The sequence below is a fragment of the Molothrus aeneus genome, chromosome 1 (assembly GCF_037042795.1).
Source record: "Molothrus aeneus isolate 106 chromosome 1, BPBGC_Maene_1.0, whole genome shotgun sequence".
NCBI lineage: Eukaryota > Metazoa > Chordata > Aves > Passeriformes > Icteridae > Molothrus > Molothrus aeneus.
The window spans coordinates 46,645,690-46,661,214 of record NC_089646.1 but is presented as its reverse complement, the minus strand read 5'-3'; the positions used below and the strand labels follow the sequence as shown (position 1 = coordinate 46,661,214).

The following is a 15,525-nucleotide window of genomic DNA, read 5'->3' as shown; positions in this document are numbered from 1 at the left end:
ACAGAAATCACTTCCTGATTGCAAACTGAGCAAAACGGAATCAGTGATGATTCATGGGACCCTATGATATATTTATAGGATGACTGTTCCAAATAAACCTAGACAGACTTGAAGTTCATAAAGAGCTGAAGTGTGGATAAAGCTTGCTAAGTAACCCCGCTTGTCATCTTGACCATATAAAGTCTACTCTATTTCCTGACTTTTCAACAGCTACATTTGTTTAAAAAAGAAAATCTATTTTTCCCCATCTCAAATAATGAAAATCTATTTACTAGCTTAACTCAAGCTAAAAGGTTGAGTGCTAGAAATCTAATATTTTAAGAAACTCAGAAATTCTAATTCTTTGGAGGTAATAAATTACTTTGGCATAAAAAAACCTTTCCAGACTTCTTTGTATTTCCACTTCAGAAAACACGCTGTTCCACTACCAAGTAAATGATATTTATCTATCAAATAAACGAAAGTGAAAGCAAATATTCTAGCTACTTTCATCAACTTGTCCATACCTGTCAACCCCAGGTAATAAAAGCAACCTCACATTTTACATGGCACATGCATCGTTACGGGGTTTATTCTTTTCAAGAATCTTTCTTCCATGAAGAACAGTCTCACTCACAGATATAGAGGTAGATAAAAATGATCACAAAATAAAATTGGTTTCTGTATTCTAATTCCCAGATGTAGCTCCTAAAAACAAGAGACACTGCATATGCAAAGCATCCAGCTACCTACAGACAAGTACTAGAGAATCACAGAACATGCTGAGTTGGAAGGGACCCACAAGGATCACTGAGTCCAGCTCCTGGCCCTGCACAGCACAACAGTATGCACAACTGACTCTATATAAAAACCACAAGTTTTGAAATAATGGGTTCACAAATGTAGGAAATTAAATCACAATTTGCCATATTCAGAACAGGTGACTTATCCCAAACACAAACTCACAAATCTCTGCCTCACTACAGTGGCTCTAAATTTTTTCTTTTGGGTATTACTAACCAAATTCTAATGTGGCTGAAGGGGAAAATATCCTTCAATCAACCATTACATTTGGTGATAAACTAAAGTACTAAAGTACTAAGAGTCCCCAGCAGAATAGAGAAGGAAGAAATATCTTTCCCACAACACACCCCCTAAACTCTGAGGCTGGCTTCCTGTTTGAACTGTGCCTGCTGATAAATTCCACATGAAATCAACATTTTTTTGCCATATGTATACCACCAGACTTCATTTCTTGGCGGACAATCAAAAGCACAAATAACCAAAATTAGACACATTGTGAAACACTGATTTGAAGAAAAGAGGTATTTGAGCAAGTTTGCAGTCCATTTCATTTTAAAAGAAAAAAGTCAAGCTACCTTTTGGCATTCACCGGCTTATCAGATATAACTTGAAGACTGTATACAAACAAAACCAAGAAATAAAATGGAGAGTAGTGAACTTTAAAAATATTCAGAAGGAAAAAAAGAAAAAAATAGTCCCCAATTTAAAGGTTTCATGCTTTCCTATGGCAAAACACAGGTTCATAACTTGGTAGTAATCAAAACAGAAACCCCTTTCCTGAGACTACATCCAAACTCTAAATAAGTGTATATATAATTCTCTATCTATGTGTTTAAATTCAACTCACACTGGCATTTCAGATGTTTGTGACAGAAATATCCCAGAGGCTGGCAACATGAGCTATTTTGCCTCAGACCAAATGCACCTTAACATAATGTTCTAGTTTCAGGCCAACAAGGACAGAGCAATTAATACTCAGTGCAATCAATCAGCCATTAAAAGATGCACTCTGTGAAACAGCTCTGCCAAGTGTCAAATAAATAGAAAAATAGTTGTCTAGGTATTATAATCTACTCCAAGGACCTTTTATGGTCAAGAACATGGAGACAGAATAATTCAGATACAGAAAACAAATACAACTTGTGAAAAAAAGTGAGAAGAGAAAGAGACAGAGAAAAAGAAATCTTAACACATCTCAAGAAGCATCAGTCAGTGACAAAATTGTAACATTTATAATCTGTAAGTGTAAGAGATACTGCTTATAAAATTTCCTTTGCAAAGGAGATGCAGAGGTACAAAGTAGGTCTTAGAGGTCTCTCATGAAACAGAAAAATGGAAACTCAAGTGCAGGAAAAAAGGGAATGGACTTTAAAGTCAATTCTATGAAGATACTTACATAATTATAATGAATACCAAGCAAATACTGCTGCTTACAACTGCTATTTCAACACTGAAATTCTGAGCAGAGTAGGGATTCTTATCACTCCTTCGTGCAACTTTTGTAGATTTCAGCTGTTTTAGCTGCAGCATATGGACAGTTTCTCTTCAAACCACTCTAGAAAGGTTTGGGAGGGGCTGTTTGTGGATTTGGTGGGTGGATGTTTGGGGGTTTTTAATCAACTCAGGCAGAACCATTTTCTTCTTCTAAACCATTTTCTTCAAGAGTTTCAGCTTCAGTGAGAACGTGTTTGCACAGCCACAGCTTGAAGGATAACAACCCAGGGCACACAAAAATGTAACTGTTCAAGCAGGCTTATCCATGGGAAGATAAATTTGTGCTGAGACAGAGACCTAAGCAATTCAAATTAATTGAAATTGTCAGTCTAAGTGGTTACACTTCTGAAGCAATCCAGGCAGTGTGAAATATGTAGGAGTCCCCTTGACATTAAAAATATGTCAGAAACAGTAACTAATATATATTAGCAGAACCAGAACATAAACTTCCAACAAAATAAGGGACAAACTTCTATAATAATTACAAGAACTGAACTTGAAGTTCAGTGACTAGTCACAGAGATATTCAGGAAAAACCCAGAATAAGATAAGCACCCAAAATTTTGCCTGTAGTTCAAGTTTCTGATCACAAGATTTTGAAGCAAATTTTCAACATCCTGACAGAGAGCATTGAGGTTTTAACAGAAGGCAAAAAGTGTAATTTAACAGCTTAAAAACTCATAACTTTTAGAGTGCAGAAACACCCAAAATATTCTTAGTAACCACTTCTCCTTGATTCTATTTTTTCTTCCATGTTTCTGAGAATGTGATGGAAATCAAGCAGTTTGTACTGGGATTTAATCTCAAATGTTGTAGTATATTATTATCTTTTTCTACATACTGGTATTCCAATAGAGAAATACTGTATTACATGTTATTTTAAGAGGAAAAATCAATTCATAAATAATGAGGGGCATACACTGGAATCACAATGCTTTTGTGAGGCAATCATTACTCCTGCCCCAAGGGATTTACATAAAATAGCTTCTAATTGTGTTTTTCTTATCCAGCAAGCTAGAGTCACACATTAGAACTAACAGACATTATGCCAAGGGGAAAATACAAATGAACATGTATGAACTGTAGAGACAACTGTTTCAGAGTGCTCCACTTACTTTGTAAGTATTATTGCAATAAAAGTGAAGAAAGTAATTAATTGGCATACATTGTATTTAAGGCACTTCAGTCTTTCAGCAGTGTAGGATTAACAACTTTTTGCTTATTAAAGTCCTTAATATTATTTATGTTACAGTAGTGCTGTGCTCAGAGGCCCCAACTAAGACGGAGGTCTCTCTTGAGTACAAGAAAATCATTATCGCATTGACTCACAAAGAATTCCCTTTCAAAATACTAAAAAAACCCACCAAAAGAAACATATATGCCCTGTTTAAGCCAAATTACTATCTCTATAGGCTTTACTACAGTTTTTGCTGTTTAGCTCATTTTTTTTAATGCCAGAAGGAAGTACAAGCATACTGCATATTTTCCAATAGACAGGTAAAAGCATAGCTCAGAAACACACAGCCCTGCATCTCTCCCAATGCCTTTCAGGCCATGGGGGGCAGGCATACAGATGTTCCTTGGTTCATCAGTACCTGTATAAAGAGGTTTGCATCACTGCATTGCTGCCTCTCTACCTGCTAAAGAACACAACCTCCAGTCAAACCCTGGCATTCGTAGGTCTGTGGGAATTCTGACTAGCAAATTGAGCTGGGACAGATTTTAGGCTCTGAAATTTCTCCCTAATATCAAACTGCTGAGTGTTGAAGTTCACAGGGAACAGGCAGAAGCTGCATAAACATTTTAGACACATTATTGAAACAGATGGTTCAATATAATGGGTTCCCAAACAAGTAATTGTATATACAAATGTTAGTGCAATCTGCTATTGTAAACGTCAGTGGTTTTTTTCAAATTTTTGTAATTCAAATATTTTTTTCCATACTTCAAAAGCTGTACTGTTGTATCCTGTATAATTAGCTTCTGTGTTATACTAAGTGGCCCACTGAGACTGTTCATTATTTTTCAGTTGTTAAGACATCTTGTTGGATGAAAGCCAGCCCAACTCTCTCCTAAAAAAATAAATTATGAATATTTTTTTTTAAATTTTGTATCTATTAGTAACAAACAAGACACAAACATCCATCAGATGACTGCACAACTCAGTAAAGCTAGTTAGTCAGATGTTCTATTTCCATTTGTTTGGAGGTAAAATGCTTGACTTATGATCAAATGTTTAGCAATCCAGTGTATGTTGGCCCAGCAGCCACCAGCCTGCTGAGGATCAGATCTACATGATCCTGCTGCATCCCCTATGGTCATAGGCACTGGGCAACCAGCACCCAGCCCAGCTCTGGGGGCACACAGTACAGGCCTAAATTGGACTGTATAAAAACACTGGCTGAACCTTTCTGTGGTTTGCTTATCTCAGTGACAGTCCCAGGACAAGTTATAAACACATCCTACCTTCTCTTCACCCAATCACTTTTTCCTTGATCTGTCTCATGCTTCTTTTAGGAGGAGTTTTCTTCTGGTGCAGTGCAGCCCTCTGCAATCTAAACATTCTTTTATTTCCATAATTTAACATTGGATTTTAGTAATCTGTTCTAACAAATCATCTCTGGAATGCATATGCTCTGAAACACTTAATGAAGAACAGATTTTCAGTGAGCTTCCCTATTTTCCTGTCTCAGGGAAGGACCTTGCCAGATTGCACAACCACACTTTTCATTCTTTTCAGAAAGAAGCTGCTGGCCTGGAGCTATGTGATTCCAGGTTCAAACTTCACTCAAAAAAACCAGGAAATCTAAAGCACAATAGAGCAATTCTAGTATTGTTCTAGCATACATAAAGCATCATAAAGTTACCCCAGGACACGCACTCATTATTAAAATGAACATCTTACAAAACAAAGGAAAAAAATTTAGAATTTTCCCTTTAAAAGTTACCTTATTTGTTACATACCTCAGATCTGTTTGTTAGGATCTATACACGGATAAATCTAAAACCAGAGATTAATCTAAGTAAAAAGTAAACTTTAACAAGCTACTTACTGAAAATTCGCTACTTTTACTGATACAGGAATGCAGGGAAGTTGACTGGCCCATTTCAATGTAATATCTTGATAAACATTCAATATTTTATTGTGGTTTGCAATTAAAGTGTTTATTGTTCCTTCTCGTACTGTTCAAAGACAAAAAAACAATTTTAGGATGAAAGATTTTTCAAAAGACAGTACTTTTCTTTATAGTTATGTTTTCTTTTATTTTTAATCCATTAGTTGTTATAAATTAATTTATTATAAAGCATCAAAAGTTAGGAAAGTTACATTGACACAACCAAGGATATATGTAATTAATTATGGATACCAATTTTAATAGCATATTTCACAATACATGCCACAACTTTCTAGGGTTCTGGCCAGCCATGTTTGGTAATTTAAAACATGACAAAGACTCATAATGGCCATGTTGACATGCCAGGATAGATATGACAAAATACACATCGATTAAATGTCTGCTATTTACACTATTCACTAATTCTTTCACTTGTGAATACCAATTAAATGTGCATGCATTTATAGGGTTTTTTTATAGTACAATTCAAATCAGAAAGTACAAAATGTGAAGATTGCTAAGATCAAATTTCTTCAGATTAAAATTATATTTCAAGTTCAAAAGGAGACATACTGTCAAAAACTTATCAGATAGTTTTTGAAACATTAAAAGAGAATAGGTATTAATAGTCTATAATTTGAACCAAGTATCTAACCAAGTTGTTTCCACCAATGTAATAACAATAAACTTTGATATTTTTAAGAATCTGTAAATATCAGAAGGTCGTAAATCAAAAGGTCCTCAAGCAGAAGGTCCTCAAACACTAGTTTACTCTTCTAAAGACTGTCATTCTTCCATGTTTGTTGCTTTCATAGCTGGGCATCAGATAAGTATCTTCATTTGGTGATAAGAAAATATTTAGATTCTAAAAATTATGGCACTTCACAAAAAGTAACATTTGAAAATAAACCTGCCTTGTTCAAAAAGAGAGTTCCAAATTCTATGATTCTACCGATCATAGACTCACAGAATCACAGAATGGCTTGGGTTATAACAGACCTTAAGGATCATCAAGTCCCAGCTCCCACTAACATGGGCAGGGACACCTCCCATTAGACCAAGGCCTTATCCAAACTGGCTTTCAACACTGCCAGCATTGGGGCAACCTGTTCCAGTGTCACACCACACTCAAGAATTTCTTCCTAATATCTAACCTAAATGCCATGGACACCTTCCACTAGACCAGGTTGCACAATGCCCCAGTCTGCTTATTCAGAAAAAATATATTTATTCAGTGGTTAAAAAAAAAAAAATTAAAAAGTAACCAAACTAAAGTTACGTTTTCCTTTTACAAACCTGAACAGTAAGGAATGAAGCAACTCGGACTGTAGTCAAGCTTCTTCATGAATCGTATTTGCCCATTATCCTTTAGGCAAAAGAAGTTTCTCTCACCAAGCACAAAAACAGAAGAAGCTCCCTGATTAAAGGAGACAACGCATATATCCAGTGCTTGCTCTCCAATGTTTAAAACCCAATCCACCTTCAAAAGAAAAAGCATGCTTCAAAAATCAAATGACAACTGCATATTAAAGACAAAGACTCAGAACTAATCAAATTACGCATCATTAACATAGATAGAAAAGCAAAATCAAGGTCTTTCTCTGGATAAGAATTATCCTGTTATTCTGAGGGCAGTCAGTAGCTTTCCTTAATGTGATTCAAGCAGCAAAAACATCTTAATAGTCATGAATTGTTTGCTATGCAAACAGTTAAGTACATCTGGAATTTAAAATACACATCTCATTCAAAATGGAAATGCTTCACACTTTAACTAATGAATCCAAGAATAGATATTTAGAGTAATTTTCATCTGCCACACTACATGTCCTTGGTTATTAAAGGACAAGGATAAAGAGTAAAGGGTGACAACTGATTCTGCCAATATATGTAAATGGAAAACTAGACAAATGTTTTAGGTGTGTAAGACAGTATTTATGTTTGCAGACACTCATGTACACCCTCTTATCTGGAAAATGCTGGTGTATGTCATAGTTTGTTTACTTCTCCAACTATGTACATTGATATAATAAACAGCTACTTAGAAATCCTGCCCCACCTGTCTTTAAACAATACTACAGCTTATTGACACATTTCATTGGTTTGTTTCTTCAGCTCCTCTGAGAAATTTCAACTAAACACATATGCAAAAAATGCTTTTGACTTTTGCCAAGCTGGTTAAACTGAAATTTAGAATTTTGAAGTAAAAATATATCAAAGTTCAAGTGTCAGCACTTCCTATATGAAGAGCACCAATTATTTTGCTTAAAGAGCATAGAATGTGTCAGCAAACATCCTGGCATATCTGATATATGAAACTTGAAGTGCCATCTTAAAAGTTAAAGGGAAAAACCCAGCTTATTACATTTGTTTCCAAGCATGCTTCACATTTTAGATTTTTAAAAAAACTGTTTAATCTGCAGTATATCTGATGAAGTCTCCAGGTTTTTTATTTATAAATTCCCTTCTCCTACTTCTATATGGAGGACTCAGCCTACGAGTATTTGAAAAATTCTACAATAAGTCAGTGGAAGAAAGATCCTCTCCCAAGATTTTACTGTTGTACCTGAAATATGATATCTCTAGCATTTTATATATGCAGTATATTTAGCAGCCAAGCAATTCTACTGCAGGACCACAAAGCATTAAATTCTCTTCATCTTACAGAGAGGCAGCTCAAATATTAAACAAATTACTGACAGGGACTTCCAGAAGACTACTGAACCCACAGGTTCTTGACAAAGAGAGTTCAGGACACTATGTATGGAAAGATTTCACTGAGAATTATTCTCTAAGTACAAAGGATTCCCTAAGGAGAATGAGATTCATTTTCTACAACACAAAGTCACAATCAGACTTCATTTAAAAACATGAGGAATAATTCAAGTGTACCTGTTTATCTATTTTACTACAGTGTAGGTTCTGCATTACAAATTGCCCTGGAAATAGTTATTTTCACCGCAGTTGTTTTTCTTTTTCATTAGAACAACAACGAGTTTTAAGGCCCAGCCTAAAACAACTGAGGCCCAAAGAAACCTTAATAGAAATCTACTGGAGTCTTTCCATTGCCTTTAGCAGCACTTGGATGAGGTCCCTTGTCAGCAGACAATGTTTCCATTCGTTACCTAGCGTCAGCCATTTCAATATGTGTGCAGTGTCCATAAAGGGGATGTAAAATAAACGGGTTTTACCACAAGCCTTTTCCCAGAACTGAGTTTTCGCTGTTCTGTGTCATGTCTTTCATCAGCATCTGTCGCAAATGCCAGCACTTGGTATCTGTTACAGGCAGTTAAAAAATATTTTTTTAGAATTGTATCTTTGTAGTTACCTTCTACATTAAGTAAAAAATAAAATATTATTATCATGAGTACACATACACAGTAAAATCACAGCCTAAGAGGATGGTTAGAAAGCCTACTACAACATGCCTACTGTCAGCAAGGATGTTAAGACTAGCATCAGTGTAGGATAGCAGCTAAATGTAAAGGTAGAAATTAAAACAAGCATTTCTATTCAGATTTTATGTGGAGTTAAAATAAATTCAACAGTCTAAATATTAGTAGATAGAAGTACAGACCACAAAGATAGAAGAAACAAATTATCAAATGATGAAATAGGAATTCTAATAAAAAATTACTTTTTCTTGCTCTTATTAAGCTTTCAAAAAACTTCTAAACCACTCAGAAATACAATCTGCTCTATCTAATAGTGAAACTTACAAGCAGCTCCATTAAGCAAACTAAAGTGCCTCCAATCTAAGAGACCACAGTAAACTGAAATGAGTTGGTGGAACATTTAGCAAAAGTTGAAAGTTTTGGGGAGGTTTTATTATTTTAACTACCAACAAACCATGCTAAGAAAAATTGGCAATGAAGACATTTGAACAAACAACATCAACTGCCATAAAAACTCTGCACATCTATCTGTCCTCTTTACAACTATGTAAAGTTGTGTGTTCAAACTGCATCCACACTGATTCTTCTGCAACTGTTTCCTGAATTTGTGCTGGTATCCTAACTCACTGATCTACCCCATTTCCTCTGTATGCACATAGGTAATCTGTAGGTTTCTACATAAGTGAAATAAACAATAGGATAAGACCTCACTTAAACTGATCCCAAAAGTCATGGAGTACCATCAGCTCTGAAGCTTAAAGCAACACAACTCTGAATGTTCCAATTCAGTCTAAAATAGCAGTACATATTTTTCCTCATTGTCAAAGTTGGAGATTTAAAATCATGACAACAATATTCTTCATATTTCATGAATGTATTTGTGGTGCAGCAAAAGGACAAGATGTAATGGCCATATATTAAAACACAAGAAGTTCCACTTCAACATGACAAAAAACTTCTTTACGTTGAGGGAGGAGGCAGAGGCTGACTGGGGAGTCATGGAGTTTCCCTCTCTGGAGACAGTCACTGGACTAGCCTAACTGGATATTCCTGTGTCTTGGCAGGGGGCTTGGCAGAGGGCTTGCACTAGATGATCTCCAAAGGTCCCTTCCAAACCTAACTATCCAGTGACTCTCTGCTTGCTACTGAAGGATTTTAGTTTCTAAAATTGTTTTACTTACAAAGGTAAACGATGTACTTGGAGTAAAAAAAATCTAATTGTTTAAGTTGAATGCCATGACCTATTTAATAATACTGAGAGAGCTGCTTTTAGTACAACTAGGATGTCTTTAACTGCCCTCTGTATGAATTAATTTACTTCCCTTTCTCAGTTTAACACATTTATAAGAGAAGCTGCAGATTCACAGAATCACTGAATAAATTGAGTTAAGGAGCAAGAAGGATCCTGACCTAACAAAATTTTCTCTTCACTGTATTTTACTGATAGTTTTGGAAAGCACAATAACATTTTAATAACTAATCAGAGACCTAATACAGAGGTTTCAAATCAAGCTCACATCAAACAGCAATACATACTGATATTTAAGTACCAGCTACCTGCATATAGTCTGTAATGAAAAAAAAACTCAAGCCACAGATGACAAACACAAACTTTCAATTCAGCTATCACATCAAGCATATAAGAGGCATTTTGCTTTTAGATCTTGAAAGAATTCAGGACCAACACAGCAAAAATTGCTATCGAATGAGGCAATTGGTCTGTAAGAGCTATAAGAAGATGGGTAATTTGAAGTTTGGCAACTTGTTCTGCTAAAAACACTAGATGGAATTGTTGTATTTTTTATTCAATACCATAAAAATAACCTCTTCTCTCCTTAGTATATCTATTTCCTTCACTTTAAAAGGATTACTTAACTCTGTTCTAATGTCCTAATATTTCAGACACACACTAGAGATTAGTTCCATTAGTGTCTTAACATTTGACATTAAAGACCAATAACCAAGTGAAAAATTCCTTTACAACTATATCCCTACAGTAAGGATGGCACACTGTTGATTTAATAAGAGACTGACGAATAATTGTAGCCACATCTTTTGTAAAGGTCAAGAATCTGAACATAATTTAAACATGTGAGATGTTCATTTTAAAGGAAAAAATGTTTCTTTATTCCTTGACAGCATTAATAAATTATATTACAATTTTATTCTAATACTGTATTAGAATTTAAATTCTTAGGAAAATTATTAACTGTTTATTAAATTACTTTTACTTGCAGCATGTATATCTTGTCCAGTTTTAAGAAAACAATACATGATACCTATAATCTGATTAATCTTAAGCAGCAAAATGAAAAGAATATTGCTTGAGAACTACAGGTGACAAAGGAGGGTAGTGTGACAAAGCACTGTATTTAACTAACATTCTCTGGATTAGATTCCCACGGCATTATTTATAAAAAGGGGCATTCTTATTTTCTTCAATATGTATGATTACCTCTGAAAAAAATCCTTAAGGTACTTGCCCATTCCTTCAGCCTCATGAGATTCCTCTGAATGGCCACCTATCTAACCTTCTTGTATGAGCCACTTCCAGAAATTTGACACTGTCCTTGAATTTCAGGACATGCATTGTCCTTCTATCCATGATGAAGATGTTAAGGAAATACTGGCTTCAGTATCATCATCACTTATCTTTGCCTGCTGGTTAGAACTGTGAACAACTATTGCTCTTACAGAGCAGACTGACAGCTCTGACTTTCTCATCCATTTTAGCGGGTGTGGATTTTTTTCATCACAGGTAGTAGCTCTGCCTCAAACACCACCCCAATTTACTGCTAGGGATAGAGAGTCTATAACCCTAACATTAGTCCTCTGTGAGAACAAGGGTCTGCAACAAGGAAACATCTTGAGAAAGGCTTCACAGCAGACATCCACCACAATGTCCCACTGCTCAAGCATCCATCTGATTCTAAACAGATGGATATTTGATAAATTCTCAACATGATGGTTGCATCAGAAAGCCCCATGGACTCAAGCTGGTCCTCCACAGTAAACCCAAATGCTCCCTTGCCTATCCATCAAAATCTTTCACATTCTCTTTCTTATTATCTATTAGATTTGTGTCTGGTTGGCCTTATAACACACAGACCCTCTGCTTGGAGGAAGTGGAAATGTCTTGTACAGTCTTCACTTTCCATATTGTTCTATTTTTCTAAATGTTGAGCCCATAAACTTAATATGGTCACAAGCTAAAACAGCTCACAACAGTTTCATCCATGTTCCAGTGCTGAAAGCACAGACTAGACTGAACTGAAGCAAGGAAAAAAACCTGGCACTTGGGAGCAACAGAGCCTTGATAAACTAGTAGACTTACTACCTTTATAAAAACCAAATAGGACCATAAAGTCCTCAGGACTCACAGCACACTTTCTTCTATGACTGTACTGAGACAGTCATCACTCAGCAGCATATAACATCTTTCCTGCAACTACTTGCTTTTGGATACTCCAGCAAAGGCATTAAAAATTAAACAAGATTACTTTCAATGTGTTTTCCTAGTAAATGATACCACCAAAATTGACTATAATTACTGAACATAAACACATACTTGTAACTCTCAACCTGCTGACAAGAAGAGACTGTAATGAAAGAGTCTGTGCGAGAGCTGTAAGCCAAAGGACCAGGCAGAAGAAAACCAGGTAAAAACCGGCCAAAAGCATAACTTTCTTGTTCAAACAACATGAGCATCCCATCCATGGACTGTATGCAGATCAAATCTCGACCTAAGGGAAGCACGAGAAAGAAACACAAAGGAAACAAAGCAACATTATTTGTGTAGTTTTAATATTAAAACCGTGAGTAAATTAAAATTGTACTCATAAGTAATCCTAACAAAAGCAAATTTTCATTTATGGCAGTGTTTACTACAAGGAAAAACACTAAATATTCCAACCTCAATAAAAGCTTACTTTCTAAAATAAACAAACTAGATTGTGGAGGGGAATAACATTCAGAATACGTTAAAAAAAAGCAGCAAGATACTTTATTTCAAAACAAAATTCCTAAGGATATAACTATTATAATTTCTGTTTAAAGAAATGTTTCAATATTCCCATAACACTAAATTATTCTGGTTCCTAAATGCTTCCATACCTTACAAGCAGTCATAACAACTGTGGTTTAAATTAACCAATTCAATTCTTTCAAGTCTACTTAAGCAACATAACAGAAAGACCCACAAATATGTATTGTGAAAATAATACAAAATGGTAATATCTTCCATGTTTTACATTCACATTTTCTGTTCTTAAGGAAAGAAAAAGCAAAAAAAAAAAAAGTCCAACTCTGTATTACCAGCAAGTCTAAAAAATATCAAATAAAAAAATTGCAGCTTGAAGTAAATTACTTCAAGCCTCATGCATTATTCAGCAGCCATAAGACATGACATAAGCCACGGCTTGTCATGCCTCAAGTACACCAATCTAAATTCAAAGTCTCACTGGGAAGATTTCTTAGATCAAAAGCTGATTATGCACTTCATATGCAAGAGTAACAACTCGTACAAACAGTATTTTTTAGGCATTCAAAGAGAGCTATACCATTAGGACTAACAATTTCTGAAGCTGATAGATGCATCTCTCCTGAATTCATAGATTAGCTCTTACCTTGCAAACACTACATGAAATATTCAAATATCTATTGTCTATTCAAATGTAATTCGAAATGTCTATTCACCTCAATTAAAATACTCTATTTTGTCTAAGGAATAATTCCGTATGCATGAAAAACCCAAATAAATTGTCTATTCATCAAGTTTCACCCTCAATCCTTTAATGAGTTTTCTAACATAAGAAGGTGAAGCAAAACAAAAATAGACTAAAAGTTCATTCTTACAGTTCCAAAAAGCTAACAAAAGTCAAAGAAATATTCAATATCTGAAATACAACAAATGTACAGTGCAAAACATTGTTCATCTCCACTGTGATTCTTCACAAAAACTTTAACTACTTAAAAATAAATAGTGTAAAAGGCCAGAAAGTATGTTGTATTACTTGTCCTTGTGATTGAAATACACAGTAAAAATTTAGATTAGGGTAAAAACAGGGGGAAAAAAAAGAAGGAAAATAAAGCAGCAGGGTCCTTCCCACTTCCTTCATCTCTTTTTCCGATTTTCCCATTTTCTAAAAATCCTTTTGTTCCAGATTCTGCATATAATTCATAACATATCATAAACTCTATTACAAATAACAAACACATAATAAGAAGGACATTTGAAAGCACAATTCAGATTGCTCATTTGGTTGAGGCAAAGTTGAATCTTTCAGTCTCCAGTGAAAAGATGAGCAAGACAGACTCTTCTCTGTGGCATCCACTTACAGGACTAAAGTAAACAGTAACAAACTGCATCACATGAAATTCTATCTGAACATGGGTTGGAGGGGTTTTTTGTTGGTGGTTTTTTTGTTGTTTTTGTTTTGTTTGGGGTTTTTTGGTTGTTTTGTTTCTTACTGTGAAGGTCATCAAACACTACAGCCCATTTTCCAGAAAGGTTGTAAATTCTTCTCCCATAGACATACAGAAAATACAACATGTTCTGTATGTTCTGTATGTTCTGTATGTTCTGTATGTTCTGTATGTTCTTCAGAACACAATCCTAAGCAACTTCTAGCCAAATCTGCTCAGGAAGTGGGATTGGACTAGATGATGTCAAAAGAAGAATCATTCAAATCAGACATTCAAAGAAGTCATTCTGTCTTTTATCTCTGAACTACTCCAAGGCATCTACACTAGATTTCTGTCCCTTCTAAGCTGTGAAATTTCACAGGATTTAGTCCTATCACATGCTCCTGATCAGACAAACCAGCAGGGAAAATTGAGCAGTTTTGTACTGGTATGCTATCAATGTTAATTATACCCAGTTTCTACTTCCCAACAGCTGCTGACGTTATCATCACACTGCTGATGCAGTCTAGAAAGGGTATGAGTGAGCCAGCTGTATAAAATAATTATTAACATATAAAAGTTCCTTTAGAAACTAGTATAGACACTGACTGATATCTAGTAAAAGGTGCTAGCCCACTAGTTGTCACCACACTCTCTCAGGTATGGTTATTTTGAAGTATAGTCACTGGCTACTACAAATAACTAGTGGCATTTTTGTTTGATGTGCAAGAAAACCATGCTTCATAACCCAAGTGTCCGTGTGACCACAGCCCTTCTCCCTTTGTTACCTCAAAATCACATTCAGCATCAGGCACTGTAAACCCTCTCACCACTTCACAGTAGCCAGCTGTTTGGTTCCACTTCTATCCTACACTTTTCTCAAGAATACAACCCTGTAAGTCTGGGTATAGAGAATTTTAAAATCCCCTTCCAAAGTCTGCTATGAATTCTCCTTCCATCAGTAGTGTGCTACAAAGGAAATCTGCAGCTGTCCACTAGCCCTATTTCCTGAACTTTAACTTTCAATATCTAACTTCAGGGGGACTCCCTGGTACCCATAACCTGAAGACAAATGGATTACAGATAGCAGCTTGAAATTTTTATGTTGAAGGGCACAGTGGTAGAACACACTTGTACTTTGGGGGTTTTAAGGCTGACTATTTTTCATCTTTTTTAACACAGAAAGATATAAAGTCGGGGGAAAAAAAACAAGAATGAAAAATTAAAACTGTAAATAAAACAATTTAAGTCACAGAAAAAAATAACAATGTTTAAATTTGTATGTTTAAATATTTACCAAATTGCTATTACATTTTGAAAAGTTCTAAGCATTGCTT

General features: G+C 35.2%; 1 protein-coding gene across 1 annotated transcript in view; it reads right to left on the bottom strand.

Moving 5' to 3' along the window:
• The window catches only part of BBS9 (Bardet-Biedl syndrome 9), a 282,783-nt gene that overhangs the window by 240,911 nt on the left and 26,347 nt on the right, over positions 1-15,525 (bottom strand). The window contains exons 6-9 of the mRNA XM_066556456.1: positions 12,354-12,528; positions 8,582-8,666; positions 6,690-6,873; positions 5,331-5,460 (exon numbers count right to left, since the gene is read on the bottom strand). Coding sequence (XP_066412553.1) covers positions 5,331-5,460; positions 6,690-6,873; positions 8,582-8,666; positions 12,354-12,528 — 574 coding nt within the window. The remainder of the gene's footprint in view (positions 1-5,330; positions 5,461-6,689; positions 6,874-8,581; positions 8,667-12,353; positions 12,529-15,525) is intronic.